The sequence below is a fragment of the Carlito syrichta genome, unplaced genomic scaffold (assembly GCF_000164805.1).
Source record: "Carlito syrichta isolate Samal-C Ts95f unplaced genomic scaffold, Tarsius_syrichta-2.0.1 Scaffold314220, whole genome shotgun sequence".
In the NCBI taxonomy this organism is placed as follows: domain Eukaryota; kingdom Metazoa; phylum Chordata; class Mammalia; order Primates; family Tarsiidae; genus Carlito; species Carlito syrichta.
This window is the reverse complement of record NW_007258316.1, coordinates 464792-480420: the sequence shown is the minus strand read 5'-3', so window position 1 is coordinate 480420 and position 15629 is coordinate 464792. Positions and strand designations below refer to the sequence as shown.

Sequence of the window (15629 nt, the reverse complement as noted above, 5' to 3'; positions counted from 1 at the left end):
GGGGCCTCACCCAGCCGGGAGACTGCCAGGAGGTGGTGACGCCGGCCAGGCGGGGCGGAAGGGCCCGACCGAGTGGCCGCGAAGGTGGCTTGCCCGCCAAAAAACCGCAAGAGCGAACGCCTGGCGGCTGGAACAGGGCGCGTGTTTGGGAAGCTCCAGTGCCTGAGTGTACCTGGCAGGGAGAGCAAAGGAAGCTGGGACGCGCGTGACTGGAGGGGCTGGTGGGGGACGTCTAGGGCAAGACGCTCGGAGCCGTGGACAGGGCGCTGAGGGAGAGACGAGGAGGAAACGGAGGGGTCAGGTGTGACGGACAGTCCCTCTCCCACTATCCTCCACTGGACACCAAGTGATTGAGGGGCCTTCAGGGCAGCCCAGGAAAAAGGTTCGCATGGAGCAGAACTTTCCTGCTTGTTCAGACCAGGAAATTCCAGAGCAAGTGCCGTGACAGGGTGTGGCAAAGCGGCCTGAGGGGCCAGGCCCCGCAGAGGGCAGGGGAGGTCCCATTGACCCTACCCGGGAGACCATGAATGCCAAGGAGAGCGCAGGTCTGGCTCCTGGTTAGATGACCACAGGGGCGGCAGCTGACTCACCTAGGCACGCCACGACCAGCCTGTTCAGTTCTCGCCCAGCCGCGCCCCATGGTGAGCATCAAGGCTGCCTGGGCACAGCAGTGAGGCTGGGTCCTGCCAGGAGCTCACCCTGTGCCTCAGGTGGGTGACCTGGCAGCTCCCAGCTGCCTAGCTCAGAAGAGCCCGGTGGCACTGGGAGTCAGAGGTCTGGGTGTGAGCCTTGCACAGGTACAGATAGTGTCCTGGGGCCCTCCCCTTCTTCCTGGGCCTCAGTTTCCCTATCTGTACGTAGAGTGCAGCCTGCCACTAAGGAAAATCTTTGAACTGGAGGAAGGGAGGGAGTGAGGAAGCCTTGATCAGAGCAGGAGAGTGGGGGTGGGACTGGGTTTGGGGAGGGGAGTGTTTCTGCTGGGGCCTCCCCATGTTGAGGTTGAGCACCTCCTCCCACCCTGCTGACATGCACACTCATGCAGGCTCACACCTGGCCCCACCCCTGTGCTCCACTGTCCTCATCACTTCTAGGTGAAGCCCAAAACTCCCCGGCCTAGAAGCAGGGCCCATGGGGCCACCAGACCCGACTCCTAGCCTCGGCTGCTGCCTTCCCTCACCCATTGCCTCACTCGCCGTGCTTAACTTCTGCTCTTCCCTCTGGGCGGTGTGACTCAGTTTCCCAGGGTTAGAGATCCCTTTGGGGCCACAGATGTGGAAGGGCCCCCAGATTAATGACTGCCAGCGGGGATCTGGAGGACCCCCAGTGGTCCCAGGCTGCTTTGCGGGGTGGGAAGTCTGAGGACTAGGTCCCCACACCCAGAAAAGCTCCCCTCTACCCTTTGGTTCTTTTAAGGAGCAACTAAAATAGTTGTAAAACTGTGATCTGGTTGGATTTCATTTCACAGAGGGGATACTGAGGGCCCAGAGAGGAGCAGGGCTGTGGCTAAGCTGAGGCATGGCCAGGGCTGAGCAACTGGGTGGGGGTGGGTGTCAGGAATCTCCCTGAGGGAAGCAGCTGAGATATGGACCCTGGGGACAGACTTGGCAGTGAGGGAGGGGTGACAGAGGTGGGAGGTTCTCTCCAGGAGCAGAGAGCTCCCTGCCAGGGTATGGTGTTGGCTGGGATGGCGTTGCTGGTCCCAGGTGCATTGGAGATGAATGCTAGTGCTTAAGGCCTCCCAGCAGCACCTTGTTTACTATCTTTCGACTCACCCCGGTCTGGTTCCTAGCCTGCCCTTCCCGTCCTGGCCTCCCCTTGCTCCCACCCCCCAGCCAACCCTGGGTGTCCTCACATCTCACCTCAGAGAGTGGAAAGGTCACCCCCAAAGGGCCTTTCTGTTCTGCCAGTTTCTGGAGACATGGGTACCCAGGCCATACTTGCACCCTAAGCCCTTGGCTGTGCTCTTCTGGTCTGCTTGAGCTGACCTAGAGTTCACTGTGTCCTTGGAGTCTGGGGGTGCTGGAGGGGCCAACAGAGAGAGATGGCTGCAGTGGGGCATCCAGTGGCTTCCCCTTCCTGCCTCTCCCTTCACAGCCTCGCCCTCCTGAGGCAGCAGCAGCAGGAAAGGTGGGGCAGGAATGCCTGGCCCAGGTCCTGGGCCAGAGCTCTGAGGCGCCTGCCCCTCTCTGCTCCGGGGCCAATGCCCCATGGGACCCCTTCTCTTTTGCCCTTTTGGGTCTGCCTGTGTCACTGCCCATCATCAGCTGGTTATGCCCCTTGTACCATCCAGGTTGGCTAACTCCAAAACCTCAGAGTCAGAATCAATGGGAGGCATAGTCTGAGAGTCTTAGGCTAAAAGACCTTCTAACTCTCCACCCTGAGATACCTGGTCACATCATTTGGGTAGATGAACTCCTTTGCCATGTAAGGGCACCAGGGTCTGATGGGAGAGGGCTTGTCTGAGTAGAGGGCGAGGCCACCACGGGGAGGGGGTGGGTTTGAGCCCAGGCCCCTCCCTGCCCCTTCCTCCAGGCTGGATGCTGTATTCCCAGGTGACTCCTGCCTGATTGGAAGCCCCCTCCAGATCCCAAGGCTTAAGCCCACCTGCCCACCCCAGGAACCCTCACTTCTTGAGTGGGACACATCCAGCAAGTACAGCCTGGTTCAGGGGACATAGAGAGTCCAGGTTCCCATCCTGCTGACCTCTCTCTCCCTGCTGGCACCACCTCCTGTGCAATAGTCACTAACTTCATCTCCTTAAGTCTGACTTTGGATCCCACCATTACCTTGCTCTGAAGCTCTCCGTGGCTGAGGTTGACTGAGGTGAAGCCAAACTCTTCTGTTGGCCAGTTAGGGTATTGCCTGGTGGACCACCCTCAGAAGCTGGGCCCTCATACCCATGAGCCTTCACTCTGATGCTTTTCCCACTTGTGTGCCATGTCCTCTCTTCCTGTTCATTTCTTGTCCATCCTTCATGGCTCTGGCCGGGGGCCTCCAGACTTCTCCCTTCCCCCAGACCTTTCTCCTTGCTTACACAGCCCTATTGGGTGAGAGTGAGCCATGGCCTCAAGGACAAGATTGGGCTCCTCAGACAGCATTTCTCTGTTTCCAGAGATTGCAGAGTCCCTGAGTGGAGTCTTGATGGAAAGGGAGCTTAAGTCAGAGCACCACTAGATGTTGCTCTGGGCACTTGGGATGGATGGTGGGTGTTTGAGCAGGGAAAGGAGCAGGCCAGAATCAGACTTGAAGAGCATCTTCCCTCTTGAGTAGAAAAGATGCTTCCCTTGGCAGTTCTGAGCCCTATCCCACTCCTTCTGGTCCTCTCAGCTGGGCCCAGGCAGAGAGATGGGCAGGGCTCAGTGCCCAGGCCAGGCACTGAACTCCCTTTTGAGGCTACCTGGGCTCATTGCTCAGTTCTGATGTGGGTTGTTGTGGACCTTGCTTCTGGACATGCAGCTCTATGGATTGGACACTGGCCCTACTCCTGCTGATGCTGTCTGGCTGTGACCTGTGCCCTACTAGGAGGCCCTGTGCCCAGCCCCCTGGCCATGTGCAGCCCTGAGGAGGCAGCCCTGCTGCGGCTGGAGGAGGTCTTCTCAGCTACCCTTGCCCGCGTCAGTAGCCTTGTGCTCCAGCCCCTACTTTCAGCTGGTGAGTCTGGGTTCTTTAGTAGGTGGGCAGGGACATGGGAATGATCCCAGGGGCAGGAGTCCTCCTTGTCAGACCCCCTGAGCCACAGCTTTTCCTACCTGAAATGGTGACACTTGACATTAGCATCTTCGGATGGAAACTGGGGCCCTGGCCCCCAGTTGCTGGCTACGTCCTTCCTCAAAGGACCCTGAGAGTCCAAGCCACCAACCTACATTGTGGCCTACACCTGGCTGTACACAGAGGTGAAATTTCTCCTCTCCGAAGTCATAGGCTGGGAGGAGGCCCTTTGCTTCAGTTCCCATCTTGCTCCCACCTGGGTTACCTGGTGGTGCCCAGGAAAGTCCCAACTAGGAGGCAGGATGCCTAGGTTTTACTTTTATTTGGGTGTCACTTGTGAAACAACCTTGGGATGGTGCGTCCCTTTCAGGGCCTCTGTGCATCTGTGAAATGACAGAGGACTGACTATATGATAATGAACTCCACACTGTGGACCTGAGGCATCGAGGGCAAGGAGGCCCAGGCACACAGGGGGCATTTGTTTTTGCACATGATTCCCTGAGATGATCAGGGCTGCCCCTGTTCCGTGAGTAGGTGGATGTGCCCCCCTCTTTGCTCCTCAAGGGCACTGCCCCCTGCCCAGCCTTTCCTTTCCCTGCTGAGCCCTAGGGTGCTCCATTCCTGCCCTGAGGACTCCAGGGAGGAACAGCTCTGCTGCAGCTTCAGGGCTGGGGGTTACTGCTGGCCCTTGTATGAGTACTGGGGCCTGTGCACGTGCCCTAGGAGATGGAGCGGCAAGTCCCACTCACAGTATGGCTGTGTTCCTGCCCCAGCCCCAGAGCCCTCGGACCCCCGGGGCAGGGAGTGCCTACGGCTCTTGCAACAGCTGCACAGGAGCTCCCAGCAGCTCTGGGAGGTAACAGAGGAGAGCCTGCATTCACTGCGGGAGAGACTGTGTCATCCAGACTCCACCAGGCTGGAGTCCCTGCTACTGCTGCGAGATGCTGACCGTGTCCTGCGGGTCCACATAGAGTAAGACCTCTAAGGCAGGGCTGGGGCTTGGTCATGTTGTCAGAGCACTGCCTGGCATACAGGCTCACCTGGGTGTGGGGCTCCCCTGGGTCAGGACTTAAGCAAAGGTTTGGGCTCAGTCCAGGGTTGGTGCTCACCTAGAGTGGGTCCTTACCTGGACTTGGGTGTTAACCTGGTGGTGGACTCAGACCCTCCAGACCACCTGAGCCTTGAGGTGTCCCAGGAAGGAAGACCTTGTAAGTTAGAACTGTCTTATTGGGTGAGGACTTGTCACCAGTGCCCAGAACCAGGCCACTTGGGGCTTGCAGCTGCTCCGTGGGTGGGATCTGGGGACCCAGGAGCCAGACCTGGGACTAGGGACTGGGCTTGCAGGGTGTCCCCTGTGCTACCTGCAGGTACATCGAGTCCTACACGAGCTGCATGGTGGTGCAGGCCTTTCAGAAGGCAGCAAAATGGAGGAGGTGAGCTCCGGGCTGCTGTGGTAGGCCCTTGAGTGGGTGGGGTGGGGGTGTGTCTTAGTGAGGGCGGAGTTGGGGAAACCCCATCCCCAGAGCAGCAAGTGTCGTGGCCCACGACTCACCCTGGAGACTCCTGATTCTATCAAGTCTATGTTGGAAGAGAGGGAGGGAAGGCCTAGTGAGGCCAGAAGCAGAATCCAGACATCCCTGACTCTGAGACGTGGCTCTGAGGTGTGGCTACTAAACTCCAGGAAGGGCAGCTCCAGTGCTGTGTTGGTCTGATGGGGTTGAGGTTTGGGGCCTGGGGCTGGACCTGGGATTTGGGGGAATTAGTCGTGGCAGGGAGGCAATGGTGGTAGGTGCAGGAGTGGAGGGGGTGAAGGTAGTGTGTGGCCCTCCCTGTGTGCAGTGAGTACTGGCGGAGTCAGCGGAAGGCGCTGCGGCAGCTCCTGGCAGGTGTGAACTCGGAGGGCCCTGTGGGCACAACGCTGCTCCAGGCCCTCCGCCAGCCACTCACCCATCATGTGCAGCAGTATGTTCTCCGCCTGCTGAGCCTTGGGGACACCATCGGGGAGGTGGGTGCTGGGGCAGCAACCTGTGGGAAAGCCAAGGGAGGGGAGATGGGGCCCAGACTTGGGGACCCAGCCTGGACTCAGGAGCCCTAGTTTAAGAAGGACCTGACCATGCCTGGGAGAGTTGAGGGGGACATGACTCTGCCCTGGGGAGGGGGTCTGAGGACATTCTCTGTCCTAGGAAATGTTACTGGGTCACAACCCTGCCTCCCTCTGGGATGTCTGAGTTACATGGCCCTGCCCTGGTGGAGCCAGTAGAACCCAGAGAGCAGATGTAGAATTATATACTGGGTGTGAGGACATATGGCCTCCGGGACAAGCTGGGGGAGTCATTGAATGGTCCTGACTCCTCTGGAAGCACCTCCATATCCTCCCCCCGGCCCCCCTCACTACCTCTCCACCAAGGAGGAGCTATCAGGGACAAAATGGCAAAATGTGGCCTAGACTCAGGCCTCCTGACTAGTTGTGGGCAGCACAGGACTGGGGGCAGCCATTGCAGGGCGGGGGGAAGGTTTCAATAATAAGCTCCCCCCACTGACTGTACCCCCCTGCAGTGTCACCCCGCCCGGGGGCTAGTAGTGAATGCAGCCACCCTCTTTGGGGACCTCCAGTCCTTCATGGAGCAGGCGTTGGATCAGGCTGTGGCCACGCAGGCTCTCTGGCATACCCTGAGCAGCCGGCCAAGGGTAAGTGTGAAGCCTGGCAAACAGTCTGGGAAGGGGTTCCACGATGGGCTTGGAGCTGCTGGGTGGCTTGAGCTGCTTGCTGTATTCCCCAGGCCTCGGTTTCCCCATCTGGAGTTGGGGGTGGTGACTGAACCAGGTGGCTGTAAGGTCCCTGTGAGTCACCCTCATCCATTCACCTGGCACCTGCTGGACTAGAACCTGACTTGGCTTGGGGAAGAGGCAGTCAGTAGAACTGGCCCTCTTCCCGAGATGTCACCAGTCATACCCCTATGTCATTGCCCACCATGGCATGTGCTGCCCCTGCAGGGAGAAGAGTCCCTGTGCCCTGAGAGGGCAACAGACTTGGGCCTGCTGTGGAGAATTAGAACAGATAGAGGGGATGAGAATTGCTGAAGGGAGGCAGGGTTTGCAAAATCCTGGGAGAGGGTGATGGGGCATGACTGGGGCCATGGCACAGGGTGCAAGGTGGGAGAGTACAAGTGAAGCTTCAAGAGAAAAGCGCCACCCTGCTGGAGAGGCCAGGAATGACCCTGTACCTCAGTGCCCCAGTGCCCCACACTGGCCTGGGGGTCACTCCAGGTCCACTGGAGGAGCCTCCAGGAGGGTCCTGAGGTCCAAGGGAGGTGGGGGAGGGGCTGGCACCAGAACGGGGTGCCTGAGCCTTGTGCCTCCCTCCTCGCCCCACCAGGATGCACTCTGCACCCCTGCTCACCGACTCTTGCAAGACAGCCAAGATGTTCCAGTAACGGTTACCCCGCTGCGAACTGAGCGCGTGCTGCTCTTTGATGATGCCCTTGTCCTGCTGCAGGTTGGGTGGGGCTGACCCAAGGTCTTGGGGCCACAGTGGGGCTCTGGGGTCTGGTTGAGAAAGGAGCAGGAAAGGGAGAATCTGCTGGGACTGAGAACAGGGGCTTGGGGAGGTGGTTGGAGACAGAAAGGCAGAAAGGCAGTTGGAGCCGTCCCTGAAGGTGTGTGGGCTGTGGGGAAAGGCTGCCTAGGTGCGTCCTGGCTTCAGCCCTTTCTGGTTGGTGGCCTGGTTGAGCATCTTTACTTTGGTTTCCTTGTCTGGAAGGTGGAGTAAGTTTGTCCTACAGCAGATGCCAGACAACTCTTAGTTCCCTTCATACTCCAATAAGAGAGGAACCCCACATGAGAGGCCATGGGTGGCTTGTGGCGACTAAGGAGGGCCAGATGAGAAGGCTTCTAGAGAAAGTGCCCCATAGAAGTGCTGCCTGGGCTCAGCATTACAGAGGTCAGGAGGGAGTCAGACCTAGGGCTTGGGAATCGTTTCATGGTCAGTTACCATGACTGTGCTTAATCTCCATCTCATGTTGCTCTTGTGAGGTCCACAGGACTGTCTTCTCTGCCCCTGAGAATGTTGACCTGAAACCCCTTGCAGACACCCGAGACCAGGAGGGATGCCACCCAGCCCAGACCCATGTCTCCTGAAGTCTGGTTTGGGGGTTGATGGTTATTTAGTTTGAGTTTCCCTCCACTCCTGACTTCACAGCCTGCTCCTAGTACATGGACAAAATATATCCCTTAACTGTGCTAGCCTTTCCCACCACTGGACCTTTGCATGTGCTGCTGTTGTCTCTGCTGGACCTCTCCTATCTCTGGCCTGTATCTGGCAAGCTCCTCCTCACCCCTCAAGCCTGAGCATCATGCCTCCCCCTGGCCACAGAGCAGTGATTACCTACCTGCGCTGGGCAGGAAGTTGCTACACAGAATCTTTCCAGAGGAAGGGATGTTTTGACTGGCTCTCAGAGCAGAATGGCATTCCAGGTAGAAGGAGCAGCACAGGCAAAGTTTCAGAGTGAGGAGATTATGGAGCAAGCTTAGGAAGGTGTGTGTGTGGCCATGACGGTGTGGAGAAGGCAAGTGCGGGGGAGGGTGTGGAGGAGCTGCCCTGAGGTAGGGAGCAGGCCGGAGTGTTGAGGGACTCGGTGCTGCATATGCTGGACAAGCGGCCTTGGGTGCTGGTGCCTGGGCCAGCCTGGGCCAGTGGGTAAGTGAGCATCAGGTCTGGGCTGCAGCCTGAGCCGGAGGGTAGGTGAACATCTGATCTGGGCTCTGGATGATACCTGTGTTCATCTTCTTCCAGGGCCATAATATTCATACCTTTGACCTGAAGCTGGTATGGGTGGATCCTGGGCAGGACAGGTAAGTAAACCCCTCTGCTGACACCCCAAGCCTTCCTTCCCTCTACCCCGTGCCAGCTGTTGACACCCCACGGTTCTGCCTTGGGCTCGGCTCTCCCTGACACCCTCCAGGCAGAGCTGGGGCCTACTTGTCACTTTTATCTGTCTAGGTGCACGTTTCACCTCCTTACACCTGAAGAAGAGTTCTCCTTTTGTGCCAAGAACCCCCAGGGCCAGGTGAGTATGGGTGAGCTGGGAGAATGGGGTCAGACCACAGGATAGGGAGGGGCAGAAGTGTACAACCCTATAGGGCTCCCCAGGAGTGCAGGCAGGGAGCTTTCAGGCCTCTGGAGTCAGGTTGAGAGTAGGTTAGGGGTCAACCTGGGGCCAGGCATCAGAATGCCAAAGAGAACAGGGTATTTTTCTCTATAAAGCCAGAATGGAGGCCTGTGCTGACCCTTACTCTGTGGTCTTGTTCAGCCCCTCTGGGCAGGTGCTGAAACTGCAGACGAGGGTCTCATGTTGTGGGGAGGGCCCAGGGGAGCAGCAAGGAGTAGTTGGAGATTCCGTGAGTGCCAGAGCAGAAGCCTCCTTGGAGGATATGCCTCCAGCAGTAGTGACCCATCCTGCGTTTCCCTGTCTCCACCAGGCCATCTGGCAGTGGAAGGTGACCCAGGCTGTGTGCCAGGCCCTGCGTGGGAGGAAAGACTTCCCTGTATTTGGGATGGGCCAGGAGCCCTCTGAGCCTCCAGCCTGCCGCTGTGCTACATATACCTTCCGTGCCGAGGGCCGGCTCTGCCAGGCCACCTATGAGGGCGAGTGGTGTCAGGCCAAGCCCCACGGCAAGTGAGTGTCTGCAGCTCTGGGCGGCATGGTGGGCTTCTCTGGAGTCTTAGGAGCAGACAGCACCATAGGGACCTCATTGCCTCAGAGCATGTACCAGAGGCTATTATTTTGTGGTCGGTGGGTCAATTCACTTTGTTCTTCACAGATCGCTTAAGTCCTCATTGACAGGGTCTAGCCTGGAGTAGGTCTGTGCCAAATGAAATCTAGATTGTAATCTGGGTGCAGTGGCTCACGCCTGTAATCCCAGCACTCTGAGAGTTCGAGGCAGGAGGATTGCTTGAACCCAGGAGTTAGAGACCAGCCTGGGCAACATAGAGAGACCTCATCTCTACAATATATCAAAACATTAGTTGGGCATGGTGGTGCACACCTGTAGTCCCAGCTACTCAGGAAGCTGAGCAGAACGATTGCTTGAGCCTAGGAAGTCGAGGCTCTGGTGAGCCATGATTGTGCCAGTGCACTCCAGCCTGAGTGACAGAGTGAGACCCTCAACTATAAATAAAATAAGATAAAATATTCTAAATGGTGACACCAGGGAACTGGCCTGTGGGGCCTGCGTGACTGTCCCGGCCTTAGGAGGAAGGAAGAATAATTCTCATAGCTTTATCTGGTGGTGGTGAAATGGTTTGCATGCATTCTATCTCCATTGGGCCTCACAAGGACCCTCTAGGAGGAGTGCTTTTACCCATTTTGTAGGTGCAGAAACTGAGACTCAGTGACCAGCATGACTTGCTCAAGGTTTCAGAGTGGGTGATACAGTGAGCCTGGCCTCAATCAGGGGTTTGTGTGACCCCACAAGCAGGCAAGACTTTAAAAAATATATGGCCACACGCTGTGCTACAGCTGGGAAAGATGGGAGCCACAGCAGATGGGACATGCAAGGTTACACTCCGAAGCATATCTGTTAGTTTATAATCCACTGCCTATTTCCAGAAAGGGCTCGAGAGATTTATGAACAAAAAGACAGAATAAACAATGTTGTAGAGGCAGGAGGATGGTAGAAATCTCACTGACTAGCATTTAGCTTGAGCTTGAAGTTTTGATCTGAGCTTCCTGTTTGTCAAGGGAAAAAGGGAACCTGGATGTTTCCAGGACTCTTCCTATGGGATGTAGTGAATGTGCTCCATGAGGCTGCTGGTGCCAGGAGTAAAGAAGGCTAAAGGGGCTTTCTGTGTGGGGTCTCAGAGCTCAGACAAGAGGACTGGGTGGGGGCAGAGTCCAGTCTGAGGAGGAAGGAAAGGCCTCTGAAGAAGGTCTGTGACTGAGGCTATTGAAGATGAGTCTGGTGGGCCTGAGACCCGTTAACCACGACTGTGTTCCAGGGGAACCTTGAAGTGGCCGGATGGGCGGAATCATGTGGGACACTTCTGCCAGGGCCTGGAGCACGGGTAAGGCTGCTGGAGCTGACGCCAGAGGGCGTGTGGTAGGCGGGGGATACTGTTCTCCTTGCTGTGGTCACCAGCCGGCCCCATCCTAGATTCCTATTCCTCAAACAAGAACCTAGAGGCCATCTGATCCAGCCCCATCATTGTACAAAAGGGGAACTGAGGACCTGAATGGTGGGGGCGGGGGGCTGCCGGTCTCAGCTTGAGGTCCCAGAGGGAGTGGTGCGGGGCTAGAAGGCGCTGACAGGTCATGTGGGGGCAGGATGGAGGGAGAGGTCCTGAGAGGGGCCCTTGGAAGAAGAGGGGGGCTGAGTACCTTTGAGATTCTCCTTGTCATCTGGAAGGCTCCTTGCAGGGAGGGAGACTCCGGGGTGGCATGGAGGGTGTGGCAGGTGTCTCAGGTGAGGGCTGTGCAGGAAGGTGGCCCTGGTACTGATCCCTGTACTGCCCTATCATGCTGTCAGCTTTGGCATCCGCCTGCTGCCCCAGGCCTCTGAGGACAGGTTCGACTGTTACAAGTGCCACTGGTGGGAAGGCAGCATGTGTGGCTACGGCATCTGTGAGTAAGTGACCATTGGCTGGCAGGAGGTGGTGGGTCATGGGATAGGCGCCTCCCCTGGGCCCAGCTCTGTAAGGTGGGACCAGCTGTTTGTGACCCTCCCCAGATATGGCACAGAAGAGGTGTACAAGGGCTACTTCCAGGAAGGCCTACGGCATGGATTTGGGGTCCTTGAGAGCACCCCACAGGCCCCCCAGCCCTTTAGGTACACGGGCCACTGGGAGAGGGGCCAGAGGAGTGGCTATGGCATCGAGGAGGACAGTGACAGGTGAGTGCTTCTCAGCCAGTGCCCCCAGGATCAAGGGCCAGAGAGAACCCACACAGCCAAAATTGTCTCAGGGTACAGGCTCCTGTTTGTCCCCTACAGTGTCTATCCTAAGTCCCCCACTTCCTGTCTACTTACTGAGGAGCCACTGAGGGAGCCCTGACCTTTCTGACTGTAGTACCACGTCTACTTAGGCCCCAGCTATGCTGGCAGAGAGGAGTTTCTGACACCCGAACTGTCCCACCTGAGGCCTGCAGCCCTTTCATGCTCTCTGGGCCGTGGGACAAAGCCCCAGGTCCTTGGCCTGCAGTCACGGCCTTGCCTCCTCCTCTGACCTCGCCCCAGCCCTGCCTCTCATGCACTCCTCCAGCCTTTCTGGACCGTAGAACATCCCTATTTATCTGTCATGTGCTCCCACTGCTATGGCTTTGCATACACAGGAGTGGCACCCCCATTCCACCTATCCCTCCTGTCATCTCCACAGGGAGTCCCCAGGATGCCCTTCCCCTGAAGCCTCCCACCCTTCTCCACCTTCTGTTCCTTTTAGGGGTCCTGACCTCACCTGCCCTGTGTCTGAGTTGAGTGAATTCAGGTGATGTCACTGCTCCTTACCTTCCTGCCTCTGCTATCCCATGCAAGCAGAGTGCCTGGAAGGTGCATGGGAATGATTCTGTCCAACTCTGGCCACACCTCTCTCCCTCCAGGGGGGAGCGCTATATCGGCATGTGGCAGGCTGACCAGCGCCATGGCCCAGGAGTCATGGTCACCCAGGCGGGCGTCTGCTACCAGGGCACCTTCCAAGCAGACAAGATAGTGGTGAGTGGAGTGTGTACTGAGCTCTCCCTGTACCCCATCTGCTCTGGGGGGCCCTGAAGCTGAGCTGAGGCTGTTGAGGGAGGGCTGGGGAAGGGGGCTGCATTCTCAGGTGCTGGAGGGAGACAGAACCCAGTTCTGCCACCCATCTACCCTGGTCTTGGCCAAATCTCTGCCCCACCCAACCTCAGTTTCCCCATCAGCAACTCAGGTCAATAGTACTTATTGTAGACTCAGTGAAATAGTAAGAATGAAATTCTTCGTCATGAGGATGCCTGTAGCCTCAGTAACTGACATTGTAGACCCCTAACTGGATGCCTGGCTTTGGGCCAAGCCTCCTATCAGGGGCTTGTAGGAGCCTCCTAAGAATCTTGCAGGTTGATGTCATTTTTATCTCCAGCATATGAAAGACAAATGTGAGGCCCAGAGGGTTCAGAGCACCAGCCCAATGTCACATTCTACCACGGGGCAGAGCTAACACTTAAGCCCAGGTCCCCTGAGCCTGGGCTCCCCATCTCCTCAATTTTTCCCCAGCCACACCCGGCCAGGTGCTTGGTAAATGTGAGCTCTGGCTTGATGACTTTTACTGTTATTGTGGGTTGTTTGTCTGTTTATGCTCCACTTTGTTCTGGAAAGGATTGAAGGAGGCCCACAAAGGAGGAGGAAGAAAAGCAAGAACAGGCACACAAAATAGATCAGAAATAAGCCGAAAACAAATGGCATTCCTTTCAGCTCTGAGCTTCCTGCAATCCATGTGACAAGGGATTCTGATCAGCTCTGCCATCTCCAGGGACAGTGACAAACAGGGAATCAGGGACAGTTCAGAAAAAGCCCTGTACCTCCTAGGCTCCCTGGGTCTTCCTGAAGAGGCTGCTGGGGTGAGGAGCCAGGTCTGAGGGTATCATTCAGGAAAACCTAGGGATGAGGCCCAGGGACTGGTGCTCAACAGGCCAAGGGCTGGGGCCCCACTTAGGTGAGGTCCTGGGGGGTGCAACAGGGCTCAGGGCCCTTCTTTCCCATTTCCTAGCCCTTCTTTACCTACTATTCCTACCCCCCTGACTTTCTTCCCAAGGGCCCGGGCATCCTTCTCTCAGAAGACGACTCCCTGTACGAGGGCACCTTCACCAGGGATCTGACCCTCATGGGGAAGGTGAGAACTGCTTAGACCCCACTCCACACCCTGCCTCCCCACTTGGACCCAGGGCTGAGGGTGCAGGCAGAGGGGGAGTAGAGAGGGGGCCATCTTCCAGCTGGATCACAGCCAAGGGACAAGCCTAGCAACTGTGCCCTGCCATAGAGTTGTGATTGATTCTGGAGCAAGCTGAGAGGGGATTGGTGGGCTTGCCTTGCATCTAGAGGGTGCTGGTGGCCTGCTGTTCTGTCCCCCCAGTGCTCCACTGCTCTGTCCCCACCAGTGACCCCTAGTTCAGAATACATGCCCTCTACTACCTCCACTGCCTAGGGAGGTTGTCCCTTGAGTCACATCCTTCAATATGTTCCTGCCTGAGCTGACCCAGCAAAAGGCAGTGTGCCCTGATGGGGCCTTTGGCATTGTGGGGGCTGCTTTGGTTTCATAATGGCTGGAGGGCATGACTGGCACAGAATAGGTAGAGACTAGCAGTGCTAAGAACAGGACAGGCCCGTGCGGCAAGGACTTGCCCACCCCAGGACTCTGCCACACTCTGGACCTACCCCTCGCTGGCCCTTCAGTGGTGGTTCTCCCCACTCCCCTGGGACTCCCTTCTCCATCTCTCTCCCCCTACTCCCTCAGAGGTGAGTACCTGAGAGGTGGGCACAGCTATTGGTGGGCAGCTCCTGCAGGAATAGAGTTAAGGCCTCTTGGGTGGTGGGGCAGATTGAATGGATGGTGGAAAGCCCACCCTTCAGTTCTCTCTGACCCAGATGGGCAGGCATGAGGCTTGTCATGTTGGATGGAGGGACAGCTGGGCAGACAGACACCCCGGCCTCTTCCTGGCTCCCAGGGCAAGGTCACCTTCCCCAATGGCTTCACCCTGGAGGGCTCATTTGGCAGTGGGGCAGGGAAAGGACTGCAGACTCAGGGCGTGCTGGACACGGCTGCTCTCCCACCAGACCCAAGCAGCATCTGCAAGAGGTAAGTGCCTGGCCCGTCTGGTTCCAGGCCTGTCTGGGGGGTATGTTTGTGTTTCTACCCTAAGGACTCAGATCTCATCAGAGGGGCTTCTCTGCACCCCTTTTTAGCATGTTAGAGAGTTGAGAGAGCCCAGGATATACAACTCTCCAGTCAGAGACTAGGAATCAAGGACTGTGTGGGGATAACTCCATATGCCACAAAACTGAGGAAAAATATTATTCATAGGCTTTGCTCAGACCCTGCTTTTCTTCTAGGAAGGGTACAAGACAATTTACAAACTAAACACACAATAAAAACAGAAAATAAAAGCATGAATAGACCTTAAAAGAAAGGGATATGCAGATAGGCCTTATAATAATCATTACTATTACATCCAAGCAGTAGCTTGGATGAGTTTCCTGACAGAAAAGGTGGAGAAGGAAACTTGATAAGTGAAATTTTTGTTGCTATCCAGGTGCATTTGAGAAGGAGGATAGACTTCTTTTCCCATGGAGATAGAGGTCCTTGGAAAACTAGTTCAAGTGGTGACTCTTGCCACACGTGTTGAGGAAGACCCGATATTGCACAGATAAGGGAGTCTGTGGGTGGCAGTTCTCATGGGAAGTGGTCCCAGGCAGCATTTCAGATGTAGGGAAGGGATGGAGTTGACTTCCTGACCCGTTGTCCCTGTGTGCTGCTTCTCCCTGACAGCAAGACTTAGGAGTACCTGGCAGTCCCTAGAGGCAGGCCCAGCCCCCGTGGGTGTAGGTATAGGATGACATGTGAGTGTGACATAGATGCACATGCAGCCAGGCTCCAGCCTGTTGGCTAAGGTGGATCAGCCACAGGAAGGACCGGCTGTGGGGAGGCTGGAGTAAAGAATCCCCACCTTTGGGCACTGGTCTTTCTGGGGCCAAGGCCCACTCTCTGGACTTGGTCTTCAGCTCTCCAGATCTGCCCACCTTTATGTCTCCATCTTTCCAGGACTCTGTGTGTCCCTGCCTCTCTTCTCCATCGCAGGGTAGTTTATCTCTGTCCCTTTATCTGCTGCTCTTCCTCCTGAAGCTGTGGAGGTCAGCCCCATCTGCATGCCCCAATCCACCCACCCTTCCTGGGGCCTGACCCCATGCTA

General features: G+C 56.8%; 1 protein-coding gene across 1 annotated transcript in view; it reads left to right on the top strand.

The window, feature by feature from the left end:
* The first annotated feature begins 3502 nt into the window (after positions 1-3502).
* Positions 3503-15629, top strand: part of ALS2CL (ALS2 C-terminal like) — an 18681-nt gene continuing 6554 nt past the window's right edge. The window contains exons 1-15 of the mRNA XM_008071226.2: positions 3503-3651; positions 4482-4680; positions 5076-5141; positions 5548-5713; positions 6265-6396; positions 7085-7204; positions 8501-8559; positions 8708-8774; positions 9187-9383; positions 10706-10771; positions 11233-11331; positions 11434-11595; positions 12297-12408; positions 13478-13555; positions 14388-14519. Coding sequence (XP_008069417.1) covers positions 3549-3651; positions 4482-4680; positions 5076-5141; positions 5548-5713; positions 6265-6396; positions 7085-7204; positions 8501-8559; positions 8708-8774; positions 9187-9383; positions 10706-10771; positions 11233-11331; positions 11434-11595; positions 12297-12408; positions 13478-13555; positions 14388-14519 — 1758 coding nt within the window. The 5' untranslated portion in view covers positions 3503-3548. The remainder of the gene's footprint in view (positions 3652-4481; positions 4681-5075; positions 5142-5547; positions 5714-6264; positions 6397-7084; positions 7205-8500; positions 8560-8707; positions 8775-9186; positions 9384-10705; positions 10772-11232; positions 11332-11433; positions 11596-12296; positions 12409-13477; positions 13556-14387; positions 14520-15629) is intronic.